At 38.9% G+C, this 15,164-nt stretch overlaps 1 protein-coding gene across 8 annotated transcripts in view; it reads right to left on the bottom strand.

Moving 5' to 3' along the window:
* FMNL2 (formin like 2) overlaps positions 1 to 15,164 on the bottom strand; it is a 312,996-nt gene that overhangs the window by 69,094 nt on the left and 228,738 nt on the right. Inside the window, exon 1 of one of the 8 annotated variants that reach the window (XM_042994453.1) lies at positions 2,827 to 2,938. The exons of the other annotated variants lie outside the window; for them this stretch is intronic. Within the exon in view, the coding sequence (XP_042850387.1) occupies positions 2,827 to 2,924 (98 nt within the window). The 5' untranslated portion in view covers positions 2,925 to 2,938. Of the gene's footprint in view, positions 1 to 2,826; positions 2,939 to 15,164 lie in introns of those variants that run through there. 8 annotated transcript variants of the gene reach the window in all.

The following is a 15,164-nucleotide window of genomic DNA, read 5'->3' as shown; positions in this document are numbered from 1 at the left end:
AGCCCCAGCCTGAGCATGTCTGCTAACACACTTTATGGAGGTCTCACAGACATTGGTGTCTCTTTAAATAACAGCCATGCAGCCAACCTGACCCAAATGTCTGTGGTCTTCCTGGTCTCTTTCAGAAATTCTTTCCCCTCCTCTTTCTGAATTTATTTTAACCTGTTTTGCATTTCTTTATTGGCGTCACCTGTCAAGTATATCATAGCTGATGAGAGAGACGGTTGGCATTTTTAATTGAACGCAGTGGCTACCAGAGCACAATGAAGTTATCTGTGATTAAGTTGGAAAAAGAAAAAAGGTGACTTTTAAGGGAATCAAACATCCTTTACTAAATTATATTTAGGTGCAGCAACGACTACAGGAGATTCACTGACCAAAGCAAGGGACTCTTTAAGGATGATGGACAGGTCAGTGTGTGTTTCTGTATCACTTCCATATACATTTTAATGGTTCTGCCAAGTAGACCAAACATACACATATAATGGTGTTTCCTAAGAGATGTAAAGCAACATAGCAAGTTCCTTCCTTTTACTTATTAATCCAGTTCTTCAGCTTCAGGATTGTAATAGAACTCTAATGAATGAATATGTCTTTGTCATTACTTGTATTGGTAGAAACTAGCAAAAACAGATTAATTATAATATTCTAATTACTAAGTTAACACAAAAGGCTTCTATTCATTGTAGTAGGTAGGTAATCTCAAATACACATTCTGGATCAATATTTAAAACATATTTAATGTAAACAGTACATAAATACTTATCAATACTTAAGGAGCTTAAAAATATGTCAATAAGTAAAAATGTGTATCTGATTTGTTGATATTCTGTGTTTAAAAAATAGAGATTAGCTCTTTTCTAAAATGTATGGCACTTGATCTACAATTTATTTTTCTCCCATTTTGGGTTTATAGAAAACTAAAGAATTAAAGGCAACATTTGAACCTGTTGTGTTTAAAATCACTGCATCACTGTGTTTTTTAAAAATCACCAGTACAACCACTAACCAAAACAATCAGCACTGAAAGCTGAGAGAGATCCGTGCTATCATTTATTCCAATCTTCCCTGATACAGCTAAGAAAACTCAAGCCCAAAGAAACTACAACCACACAGCAAGTAAAAATCAAGAGACGAGACTTTAAGTGTCCTCACAGAGATGCAGGGCAGTGTCATTTTACAAGTTACAACTCATGGACAATCTGTCGGGTTATCATATGAAAAAGCTACTGCCTACAGCCATCTGTGCTGGCAAGTTCTTTGTCAAACGTTCGTATCAGTCATCCTGACAGCACTGGGTCCATACAGGCATCATCTATCCCACTCCCAGTAATTATTTCTCCAGGCAGGACTAAGGTTCAGTTTGCTAAGAACAGCAGCATCTAGGCATCTTTTTCAGAACACACGGGTCCACGCACTTGGTAAGCAGTTTTCTTTTTAAATCTTTATCCTCTATCACATATCAGAAAAGGGAAGATTTGTTTTAATAGGAAATCTTGCTCTATTTATTTTGGAATTGTTATTCTGAAAGAATTTTCTCCCATTAAGTAAATGCACCCCGATAAATGTCACAACTCTTTACCTCTGTAAATACAAAATATTCGTAAATAATTTAGGATTACATTGTACCTCTAAGGCTTGGTGTTAGGGGCTGTGCCATGGGTTCACATGTACGTTAATCTACTCTCCAACATGCACTTTTTGTGGTATTTGACTACCTATTTAGGTAGATATTTGGTTCATTTGCCTTAAATATCAACTGAGTTACTTTTTTCTTTTTGGACAGTCTGAAATTCAGCTCCAATGTACAATATTGATAGAATACCCAAAAAAAAACTGTCCCTGTGTAGCTGGTTTTAACAGATCTGTTTAACCGGTTGATGCTAAAATACCAAAAGAGTTAAGAATAACAATTTCTTGGATCCACTTAACCACAACAAGGACACCAGGACAAGGTAAGCAATCTGAAAGTACTGGCCTTGGGGTACTTGGGTGGTTCAGTCAGTTAAGCATCTGACTCTTGATTTCAGCTCAGGTCATGATCTCATGGTTGGTGGGTTTGAGCCCCATGTTGGGCTCTGCGCTGACAGTGCAGAGCCTGCTTGAGAGTCTGTCCCTCTCTCTCTGCCCTTCCCCCACTTAGAGTCTCTCTCTCTCTCTCTCTCTCTCTCTCTCTCTTTCAAAACAAACACTTTTTAAAAATTTATGAAAGTACTGGGGTGTCTGGATGGCTCAGATGGTTGAGTGTCTGACTTTGGCTCAGGTCATGATCTCACAGTTTGTGGGTTCAGGCCAACATCGGACTCTGTGCTGACAACTTAGAGCCTGGAGCCTGTTTCCAGTTCTGTGTCTCCCTCTGCCTCTCCCCCACTCACACTCTGTCTGTCTGTGTCTCTCTCTCTCAAAAATAAACATTAAAAAAAATTTTTTTCATTTATAAAAGTACTGGGGTGCCTGCATGGCTCAGTCAGTTGAGTGTCCAACTTTGGTTCGGGTCATGATCTCATGGTTCACGGGTTCAGGCCCCGCCATCGGGCTCTGTGCTAACAACTCAGAGCCTAGAGCCTGCTCCTGATTCTATGTCTCCCTCTGCCTCTCCCCTGCTCACACTCTGGTGCGCGCTCTCTCTCTCCCTCTGTCTCTCTCTCAAACATAAACATTAAAAAATTTGTTTTTAACATTTATAAAAGTACTGGCCTCGATTAAGTAGTACATTTGTTGTGATGAGCACTGGGTATTGTATAAAAACGGTGAATCACGATATTGTACACCTGAAACTAACATTACACTGTATGTTAAGTAACTGAAATTTAAACAAAAACTTACAAATAAAATAAGAGTACTGGCCTCTGATGTTCTCCACCAGCCACAGGAAACCAAACCAAATCTCTTGTTTGAGCTCCAAAGCTGGTTTTATTAAGCATCTCCTGTTTATGCTAAACTCTACTAAGTGTTAAGGAAAAATGAAAGACAAGGAAAGATGCTGCTTTTGCCTTTGAGGGCTCATCACTTAGTTTAGGATGCAACAGGTGAGTATATTGACAGCCCCTGTATGAAGTGTGCTGGGTCCACACTCCACCCCCAACCCACCATTCTGTCACATGCACCTCACAATGCATAAAATAGACTCAGCAGTACACACACCTGCGCAGCCCAAGATGGTAAAGTGACGACAGTCCCATCATAAAGGAGAACATTTTTTTCTGCAAAGTATCATACTTAAAATCCCCACAGAGTCAACCTTTTCTCAATCAAGCCCAATTTGACTGAGTTAATACAGACCTATTCCTGGTAACAGTCTTTAGGCAGATCAGAGGTTTTTTTCAACAGGGCTCTAATTCAAGAAGTAAATCTAAAAGGAATGGACAAATTGTAGGGAAAGCCTCATAAAGGTGACATGACAGTGAACCCAACTGAACAAGAACTATTAACAGTGCAGATGTAAAACATACCCACCTTGTGATCCTTGGATTCATTATTTTTGTTCATATTTTAAGGCTGCGTGTTACTTTCCATATAAAGAAGGGGGGAGGGGGAAGCTGCACAAAAGCAAGTACTTATGGATGGTCTAGGTTTAGATCCCCATAAACACAGAGGGCTAACTAAGGATGTGATCATAATGCCTCTTCCACTTCAATCACCCTACAGAATGTTTCCCAAAAGGTCTCTTAGGTGGAGAGCTGGTCCTGCTCTACCCTCAAAAAGCAAAGTGTAACATTTCTGTGAGAAGCCCAAATTCCGCCACAACACATGTAACAAAAGAAGTATCATCAGGGGTGCCTGGGTGGCTCAGTTGGTTAAGTGTCCGACTTCAGCTCACGTCATGATCTCATGGTCCACGGGTTTGAGCCATGCGCTGACAGCTTGGAGCTTGGAGCTTGGAGCTTGGAGCTTGGAGCTTGGAGCCTGGAGCCTGGAGCCTGCTTTGGATTCTATGTCTCCTTCTCTCTCTGCCCCTTTCCCCACTCATCCTCTGTCTTTCTCTCTCAAAAATAAACATAAAAATTTTTTTTAATAAAAAAAAAAAAAGTATCATCAGAAAAACTGGGCTTTGAAAAAAATCTTGTTCCCTGGTGCCAAATGTCCCCCTGGATGCCAGTAAGGCTGAATACAATGATTAACAGTTTCCACAGAAAAAAGGATGAAGGGAACTGATTAGTGCCATGCAAAACTCCACCAAATGTATGAGTTACACTGATTCCCTTAGGCTGAGTTGGAAAATCCCAGCAATAATCAGTTACCAATTAAAAACTCAGGCAGCTTGAAACTAGTCACCACAACCAAACGTTGTATGCACAGGTGCTGGTGCATAATCACGTTGACACACGTCAATAAGATTCCATATACCACAGTTGAAAGAAACAGCAGATAAGGGAGCCTACATCCGGTTCATGCCGCGGGCCTTCGGGCTAAGCCATGTTCACCTTACACAAGCACTGATCACATCTTAGTTTAGCTCTTTGAAAAAACTTTCCACAAAGACCTGAGCTTTACAAGGATTAAATGGGTGAGTCAGCAGGAGATGTGGGTGCTTCTGTGGTAATCTAATAGACTTGGTACATGTACCATTATAGAATTCTACACAGTGAAACCAATTACTACAATATTTCCTTCCTCAAGTTATTACGAAACTTCATATAAAACAGACTCAACAGAGCCAACTGAAGACTATCCCTCCGGTTCACTGTGGTTATATTTAAAAGGCCCCAGTGAGAGGCAGCACTAGTTTTCTCCTGGTTTCCTCCTATGAGCCTTACTCCTGTCTCTAATGATCCCAAATTCTGTCAAGAACGAATGGTATAAGTTCCCTTAACAGAGGCTTAAAATCGGCATCTTCCCTAGTTCTCAAATCTCACAGTAAATACATCAGAGCTTAATCTAGGACAAGGAGGAAGAGGCTTGGAAGGAAGTTCATTTCCATTCTTCCCCCCTGCTGGCTGCCAGGCTGATGGTTTTCCCTGTGATTATGGAGCTCCTGGTTTTCAAGGCTACTGTGGAACTGGGGAGGGGGCCGGGGGACTTGGTCAGGGTAAGTGAAATGCCACAAAGCCAGCTGTTCCTACCAAGATTGAGTCATTTTTCCTAAATACACGCTCCCCAGATTGCTGCAGGACTAGCTAATTCCTGGAATTCTGGGGGAAAAAAAATGGTTTCTGGCATATTTAGCCAGTTTCCTCATTGTTTTTATGGATGACTGCATTGAAAGAATCCTGACTCCCTCATTTTCACTGACATCCATATCAGACATTTAGAGATCATTTTCTGCCCAATGAAGTCATTCTGACTATGTGTCACTATTCCTTCAAGTTAATGGGAGCAGGTCTAATGAGGTCCTAAAACAATCAGGTCTCTCTGGTGACTCTGGACAGCTTCCCAGAGACGTAAGGGTTGGAGAGAACTCCTTCAGATTCCAGAGGAAAAAACAAGGGAATAAACTATTTAATGGAGGGACTGTGAACCAATGCCTGCACCACTGGAGCGCAGTACCTAAATGTAGGCTGTCCTGAGAACCTTTCTTCCCCACTTCAGGCAAGCAGTGCTCTGGGGCTCTGGATGCCTGGATACAAAAGATGATTTCCCAGAGGCAGAAAACAGCTCCCCATCCAATTTTTGGAGTTCCTACCATTTATAGAACAAAGAAAATGGTAGATGAATATTTAGACATTTTTTTTTCGAGGTCTCAAGAATTTTAAGGAAATCCTGTCTTCTGAGAAGTCATTTTGACCAAAACCTTGTAGCAAACTAACACCACCAAATTTCTCAGACCCTTTTCATCAGCTTTGAGAACTGTCTGCTAATCTGTCAAGCACTGAACTCAAACCTAAATGTTACCCTAGCATTTGAAGAAGACACACTGTCTTGGAAAAACTGCCAATTGGAATTCACAAAATTCTGTGAATATGGACAGAAACAGATTACAAAACCGACTTAAGACCAAAACCCAAGAGAACTGACTCTAACCATTTATATTAATTATATGCACCAGTAGTTATATATATGTATACAAAATAAGAAGGTACAAGTCAAAGCTAGTATGAGTAATAAGCATTAAAAAACCAAGCAATTTCTAGATATGTTTTAAGAAACCTATGCAAAACATTTCCTGTTTAATACTACGGTGACAACTGCCATCTGAACCACCTACTTCATGCGTAGCAATGAATGTGCTGAGAGGCAGGTGGTGAGCATGTCAACCTGCAGAGCAGTGACAGCAGGTCCCATGGGGAAAGAGGGTATTTGGTTCATTCTATTTATTTTTAAGAAACAGATTTTTTTTTTTTTAAGTTTGTATTTGAGAGACAGTGTGCATGCACAAGTAGGGTAGGGGCAAAAAGACAGAGAATCCCAAGCAGGCTCCACATGGTCAACACAGAGCCCCGCGTGAGGCTCAGATTCGTGAACCACGAGCTCATGACCTGAGCCAAAACCAAGAGTTGGACACTTAACCTACCGAACCACCCAGGCACGCCTCCGTGGGGCATGTGACTCTTGATCTCAAGGTCTTGAGGTCAAGCCCCACCAACTGAGCCATGCAGGTACCCCAACAAAGTACTTACTTCAAAAGCCCTTCAGAATGACTGATGAGTGAGCTCCAATCCATTGACTGATACTGTTAAGAAATGGCCAGGCAAGTAAAACCTGAATTTTTGACTCCAAAAAAAGAATGGCAAGGCCAGCAAAGAAAACCTAGGAAAGTAAGGATCTTGGAATCTGCGTGGCTACAGGAATTTTTCTTGCCAGACACATGTTAGTAGCCTGAATTACATGTTAATGCTTCTTAGACTTCTGGTTGGAGTCATGTTTTGCCACCCTTAAACGACCACTCATTGTAAGAGTTTAAAAAGGAAGCTATATTAAGTGTGAACTAGTGTCTCATGTTTAAGAATCTAACAAACAAGTCGGACTACATCAAACTAAAAAGCTTCTGCACAGAAAGGAAACAGAGTTAAAAGTAACCTACAAAATGGAAGAAAATAGTTACAAACCATTAATGCCTAAAACATACAAAGAACTCCACTACTCAATAGCAAAAAACAAAAACAAAAACCCCAAAAAACCAATAACCCAATGAAAGAATGGGCAAAGGACTTGAATAGACATTTCTCCAAAGAAGACATACACATGACTGACAGTATCTAAAAAGATGCTCAACATCACCAGTCATCAGGAAAATACAAATCAAAACTACAATGAGATCTCAGCTAACCTCTGTCAGGATAGCTACTATCAAAAAACAAACAAACAAACAAACAAAAAAACAAGAGATAACATGTACTGGCAGTGATGTGGAGAAATTAAAGTCCTTATGCACCGTTTGTGGGAATATAAGTTATACAGACACCAAGAAGAACAGTATGGAGTTCTCAAAAAGTTAAAAATAGAACTACCATAAGATCCAGCAACCTCACTGCTGGGTATTTATCCAAGAGAATGGAAATCAAAATCTGCAAGAGATATCTGCACACCTGTATTCATTGCAGCATTATTTATAATAGCCAAGATGTAAAAACAATCTAAATGTCCATCAACAGATGAATACATGAAGAAAAGAAATAGGAATTATGTGACATGATAGAGGTGTTAGCAAATGCTACTGTGGCAATCATTGCAATATACAATTTTTTCAAATAGTGTTGTACATTTGAAACTTACACATTATAAAATTTTATCTCAATAAAAAAATATCTCTCTCTCTCTCACACACACACACACACACACACACACACACGCACACACAATATTAAGCCATGACACAGAAAGGATGAGGAATTGTTCCAAGTTCAAGGACACTACACAAACACAACTACTAAGCACAATAAATGATCCTTACACTGGATCCTGGACAGGGTTTGGGGAAAAAAAAAAAAATGTTATGAAACACAGTAGGGTAATAGATGAAACTAATAGACTGGACTAAGAAACAGTGTCCATATTAAAACATTCTTATTTTGAGAATTGTACCATGGTTATGTAAGAGAATCCTTGTCTTAGGAAATCTACACTAAAATATTTAGGTGTAAAAGGGCACAATTCTGTAACATGCTTTCAAATGGTTAAAGGTGTGTATGTTTACAAAACAAGTGTGCAAGGAATAAATGGACAAATGTTAATTCTTGAATCCGTATAAGGAGCATAAGACAGATCACTGTACTATTATTACATTTTTTAAACTATATCAAAATAAAAAGTAAAAAAGAAATGTAAGATGTAAGCACATACAATGGAATATTATTTAGTCTTTAAAAAAAAAAAAAAAAAGGAAATCCTGCAATGGGCAACAATATGGATGAACCTTGAGGATATCCTGCTAAGTGAAATAAGCCAGTCCCATTAGGAAAGAGGCTGTATGAGCCTATTTAAATGAGGTATCTAAGACAGTCATGCTCTTAGAAGCAGAGAACAGAATGGTGGCTGCCCTGGTTGGGTGGAGGGGTGTACTGGGAATTGTTAATCAATGACAATGAAGTTTCAGTTACACAAGATAAGTAAGTTCTAGAGAGCTACTATACATTGTGCCCATAGTTAACAATACTGCATTGTACACTTAAAAATGTGTTAAGGGGATAAGGTCTCATGTTAAGTGTTCTTAACAAAATAAAAAAAATAATAAAAGTGGTATGTTAAAAAAAAAAAAGGTGATAAGCTTAAGAATGAAGGACACACAGCATGTCTGATAATTCTGTAAGTACAGGGGAAAGAACACTACTTCTGAACAAAAGCTGGATGTGATTAATGTTAGATATGTTCAGAGATCTATCTGCAAAGCACCAAGTACTCAGTCAAGACAAGCTGCTGCTCACCCAGTGATACCTTGAAGTAAGTCGGATCAGAATTTACTGTTTTGACATACACTTACTTCTAGACATGGAGACATATTCTTGTATGTGGGTTGGTGTACATGTCTGTCTCTCCCTGTGACCTTGTATTATCCACAGACAATATATTACTGTGGAACCTTGAATGAGTGTTTCCTGAACTGACCTAAACCAGACTTTCCCAGAGTCTGGCAAAAAAATGTTTTTCGAAAGTCTGTAGACCTTTCTTGCCAACATGTGTGAAGTCTGTAATATCGAAGTCCTAATGGCAACAGGAAAAAGAAAAGGTATATTCTCTCACAAAAAGTATTTTCACACAGTCTAACTATTCAGATACCAAACTAATATCTACCTATAAATAAAGAACAGTAATTAGAACTTCCTTGGAAGCTAAGGTAAGGTTTCAACCCAATAGGGCTGCAATGCCAACTGGGTATGTCACATGATTTGACCTAATTTTACTAGTCTTTTATGGTTCCAAGGTCTGGGCTTAATATAACTTTACCAAGATTTGGGGTTTTAGGTTTCCTCACTTACTCTTCAGACATGACATCACTTGGGCATATTTCTTCTATCAATTAACCTCATAAAATATATGATGCTGAAAAAAGTGAAACAAGCACTTTCTGACGGTCTCCACAGCCAAAAGAAACAGAGTGCAAACAGTTGAATCCAGATAGTTCAGAGTGGAGGTGAAGAGAGAAGAGGAAACAGAGGGGAGGGCAGAGGGAGTCAGAAATACCCAAATCTCCTAATGAACCTTTTTAATTAGTTTTTGAAATTTTATGTTTGTCAAGACTTCCTACAGGACCAGCTGACAAGACAGAACCTATGAATCAAAAGATCTCCATACATGCTTTCCGAACAGAGTAAGTGGGCAAACAGCCTGCCAACCCACTATATGAATGGAGAGCCTTATTTGTCTGAATCTTCTAAGCTTTCATTACATTCCCTCTGACAAAGGTATTTGCCATTGAGTTACTAATTAATTCATATATATCCCTATGTGAAAAGTGTTCAAGGAAACCATCTATCTCCTGTGACCTTTAAATAGAAATATTTCTATGTTTGTTCCAAATCACCCCTGCTTTTCATAAACCTTCAATAGATCATTGCCAATGAGCTAAAATGATAATTCCATACCCTGGCCTTCAAAATATTACATAAACTGCTTCTAAACTGCTTCCAGCCAGACTCATCTATTCATTGTTTCCTAAACAAACCATGTGGTCTTACCACTGAACCACTGCCCATTCCACTCTCCCTCCTTCTCCCCTTTCAGAGTCCCTCCTCCAAGTCTTACTCACTGCTCTTTCACATCCAGACCACATCATGAATCTTTCCTAGGTTTTACTGTTCACTCTGGCCTCCATACACTGGTGTTGGTTATACTCATATGACACTTAACATAGGTCAGTGTGCAGGAGCACACACATACACATGTTTTCTCAATCAAATCATAAAGACATCTGACACAGAAGTCAGAAGACTGATTATAAACCCTGGCTCTGTCACTTACTAGGTATGGATAACTTCTCTGAGTCCCAGCTTCCTCATCTGTAAAATCAGGCTAATAGTCCTTGAATACCTGCCCCCCAAAATTCATGAAGATTTAATGATGTAAGCATGAAAATGTCCTTTAGTAACCATGAATCTTATACAAATAGTTTATGTATCTTTCTGTATCCTCAGCACTTTGGCAAAGCACCGTTCACCTGTTAAGTATGTGGTTAAGTCTTGCTGATGAAGGTCCTGGACCATAGCTGTAGGAAGTTCCTGCGTCATCTTCAAATTTTCCCCTCAACCCTATATGGTTAACATGGACCGTCCGCTCATTATGGAGCCAAGTTCTTTACTATCATAACCCGTGAGGGAGGTCCTAGACCCTATCATATGTAACAGAGTACCTGTGAGACAGATCCCCAACAATGCATTGGTCAGATGACTTCCAGATCATAACCTCTTTCAATTGGTCTTCCATTGGAGAAAAGACCCAACAAAGAGGTGGAACAAGTGAGATAAATGTTTCTCATAGTGGAAAACACTTGACAAATCTGCTTGTATGGTGCACCACAAGCTATAGAGCTATCATCAATTTCACTAGCAGGGCCATTAATATCAGCTACTAGCTGAAAAGCTGAAATGTACATTCTTAATCCAAGTACGTTTTTCTTTATTTACAACTTCAAATAAACAAAGCAATACAAAAACCTGAAACACAGTAACCCAACACCATCAGTTGTTTCTCTGAAACAACTTGTGCTGAAAAGTAAAATTGGAAGTCTGTAGTTGCAGATTATTTTTATAAAGTCTGCAAATTTAGAAAGTATTTTATAGATAAATAGATACTGCATTCTGGAACCTTAGATCTTCAAAACAAAAGTCTATCAGGTTAAGGAGTATCTTGAACATTTCTCTTCCCTCAGAAATAACATTCGAGTATTGCCTTTAACCAACATCTCATTTTTTTTCTCCTCCTCCTTTACTCTTCCTCTTTTTTTTTTTTGCCTTTTTTATCTTACCTTTTTACTTTTATTCTTTGCTTTCCTCTCTCTCCTTCTAAATTCAGTGTTAATGAAAATTTCAAACAGTATCTGCTATCTGATGAACAGAGAGAACTCAGGCTTTGAGAACATTTTTTTTAAACTATTTTTATTTGCAATTTTCCCCCCTTTAAGTTGGACTCTATGGAAATAGATTTTCCATTATCTTTCCATACGGAAAGTTTTAATACATGCAGTCAAGGAGAAGAACTACTTCTAGAACAAAATACAGATTACAACTGTCAATAATGAAGACTATAAAATACTATAAAAAAATCTGAGTTGATTTTGTGTAACTTGAGGGCAGAAGAGGAAAGAGAAAAGAGAATAATGATCATTTTAGAAATTACATCCCTAATTTATATAAACTAGAAAATGAACAGAACACTGTTCTTGTTCTGAATCAAGGTAAAAACTGCTTTAGCTTCTAATTATACAATTAAGAAATCTTTTTTTTTAATCTAATACTATAATGGTTTAAGAGGTTACATGATTTTCTTCCCCCAACAATTAAAATTGAAGGTAAAGCTCTACTACTGAAATAAAAGAACTTGTAAGAGCTTCAAAGCTTCTTCCAGAACACCTCTTACTTTTCACGCAAACTGGTACAGAGTTGGTGTTCCCATATATTTAAATAACATCAGGAATACTGCTGTGGACACAAGTATTTACTGCAACAAAGCCGAATCAACTACATGGGCCATTGGTCCATGCGTGGAAATAGGTGTGCAGGAACTAGGTAACTCCTTGGACAATAAGGTCTTAGCTCAGTGCCTCATCAACAAAAAGTGTTCAAATAACCACATATGAGATCTCTTCCAGATTCCAACTTTGCTGTTTCTACTAATGATTCTATTTCTCTTCTAATCAATCATACACAAAATTTTCTCTTTACCACTTTGCCCACCAAGTCAATTCTGGAACATCTTCATACTTGGCCTTTGCTCTATGTTCTAAGTTCTCAGGTACCTCCTTTAGAGGTCCAAGCATCAGCCATCTGTTCCTCCAATCAACACCCAGTGCATTCACCAGACCCTACACGCTCAGAAAGATCAACTACCTCATGTGTTTTCCCATTCTGCTGCCTACCAGATAAAACCCAAACTCCAAAATTCAAGGTTCTTTGTTAGGTGGCGTCTGATTCATAGGTATATACTACGTGTATTTTACATCAGTTCTAAAACATCGTACAAACAAAAATCTGAAAAAAGCTCTGATAATCTCGTCTTTGGTGAAAAACAGTCACTATTTTCATTTGATAAACTCTTTTTCAATGCCTTCCCATCTGCACGTAGGCAAAAATGAAATCATATAAATGCAGAACTTTTTGTCTGACTCTTGTCCTTTGTTTAGAAATTACTTTTTCATGTTTCTATGTAACTTGTTTGTAATAGCTAAGCTATACTGATCATTTATGTTGACAGCATATTGATGAGGGTCTCCAGTAGCAACTCTGGCATCTTTGCATGAAGTAGAAAAAGGCACATTTTCTGAGAAGGATCAGCAAAAGCCCTTCCTGCAGGGTACAACTGACATAAAGACAGGTGGACACCCTGATATAACAGAGACTATTTACTGAGGGAGAAAAAAAATCATCCTGTGAATAAATAGGCAGGATAACATGGTTTAAAAGTTGAAGTCAGGCCAGCTCACTTTACATCCCACCTCCTATACTCACTGTTTGATCTCAGGAAAGTTGCTTAACCACTAGAGACCTCAGCTTCTTTGCAGGGATAAGAGTCATCACTATCCCATAAAGCCATGGTGAACAGTAAATCACTGAAGGGCCTTAGAACAGTGCCTGGCACACGGTAGACACTCAATATGTTTTTCCGCCCAATAAAAATCCTATCAATGTCATCTATTACCTTTGTGCCTATTGTTAAATATTTTTAAAAATTACTGACATGGAAAACACTGCCAGGAATGGGGTAACTGCTAAAGTGTTTATCAACAACGATCTAAATTTGAACTCTTCGGCTCTTCATGTAAATCCACTAAGGATAATAGATGGTAAATACTCAGTTGATGACTACTCAGGAAATGTATTCCTTTTGATAATAATCTCAGGAAAAAATGTGAAATTTGTTCTGGGGGATCTTAGGAAGAAATACTTATGCAAGTTAACATCTTAGAGGAAATGTGGATCTTGGTTCCCTTACCACAATGGGAAGGGTCAGTCGGGGTTACCTACAAGGCAGTTGCTAACAAACCCTTTTCAGCTTTGTTTGTCTATGACCCAATGTCTCCATTAAATAGCCCTCTACCTCCATCACAAAGGACAGGTTATTCCCTCTTTCCCAAACATGCCGGATCTCAGATATACACTTTTGCTCATCTCATGCCTCTTCACTTTACTTCTACCTGAAGCACTCTCCTCACCCTGAAGATCAACTCTGGCCATCACCCGAAGTCCCAGTTAAAATCTGGCCCCTTCTTCCAAGCTCTTAGAATTCTACCCATTTCTTTTAAAACTCAAAACAGAGGGGCGCCTGGGTGGCTCAGTCAGTTAAGTGTCTAACTTTGGCTCAAGTCATGATCTCACAGTTTGTGAGTTTGAGCCCCGCGTCAGGCTCTGGGCTGACAGCTCAGAGCCTGGAGCCTGCTTCGGATTCTGTTTCTCCCTCTTTCTCTCTGCCCTTTCCCTGCTCATGCTGTCTGTCTCTCTCAAAAATAAACAAACATTAAAAAAGTAATCCAAACAGCTATTTACTATGTCACTGCTTATTTAGTCCAATGACACTAAGTAACTGTTCTTAAAAATTAAAAATGACTTTCTCTTACATCTGAATTAATACAATCTTTGTCTTCAAAAATCAAACATGTACTCATGTGCATATATAGCATCATTTAATTTAGCCAGACCTATGGCCACATTAACAGAAATCTTAACTGAAGGAAAACTAGGCCCCTAAGCTTACAATCCCAGGTTTCCACCACATCAATATCAATGTTTTTACCACTGGCCAAGTTGACAAATTGGTAAGATAAAACCTAACAGTTAATATAACTCAAGGTGAATGTCATATCCTAAAATTTTTAATCTTCCATTTTAAATAGTTAAAAACTGAATACAAAGAGGAGAGTGTCCATCAACATTAAAATTTTGTGTAAAAACAGTGTTTTCCCTTTTTTCTTTCATCAAGCCCCATTTATAAAATGTTGTCAATTTCATGAAATCCCCTTTCTTCTTCCAAGTTGAACCCCTTTTGCCAAGTGATATAGGGTCAGATTTCTATTCAATCAACGTTCTTATCTGGAGATTAAGATAAGGGAAGTAAAATCTGCATTTGGATACAGAAGACACTCTTATCAAACAAAGCTACCAGAATAAGCTACAGTACATGAACTCATATCCTTCTACTCTTTTCAAAAAACCTGTAACATTAACACAATATACCTTAAAGGGTCAGATTCTTAAATTGAGGAATCATAATACGCTAACAGAGTGCACCAAAGTTTAAAAGGCAGTGGACTTTGTTCCAGCACAGGGTGATGGTAGTAAGCCATGAGGTTATCATATTATAACCTGAGGATAGGTCGCAATACCCTGCCACCATGCGCTACGAGCTCTCATGGGTGTCGTGTCCACCCGTGACTTACGAGATTTTCCGGTTTGAAGCCTCATCATCAGTGTGTAAACTGAAGCTGCTCCAGAGGCAACAGGGAGAGGAGCAGCTCTGGTGGCATTTGAACTGAAGATACTCAGGCAGAGAAACCAATCTGGTGGTGGTGTAAGACATGAATGGAACCGGAGGGAGAGGAGACAGGAGGATGAGAAAGGACAAAGCAGAGGACGAGAAGA

Source organism: Panthera tigris, chromosome C1, assembly GCF_018350195.1.
Source record: "Panthera tigris isolate Pti1 chromosome C1, P.tigris_Pti1_mat1.1, whole genome shotgun sequence".
Classification (NCBI taxonomy): Eukaryota; Metazoa; Chordata; class Mammalia; order Carnivora; family Felidae; genus Panthera; species Panthera tigris.
This window is presented reverse-complemented; position numbering and strand designations above follow the sequence as displayed.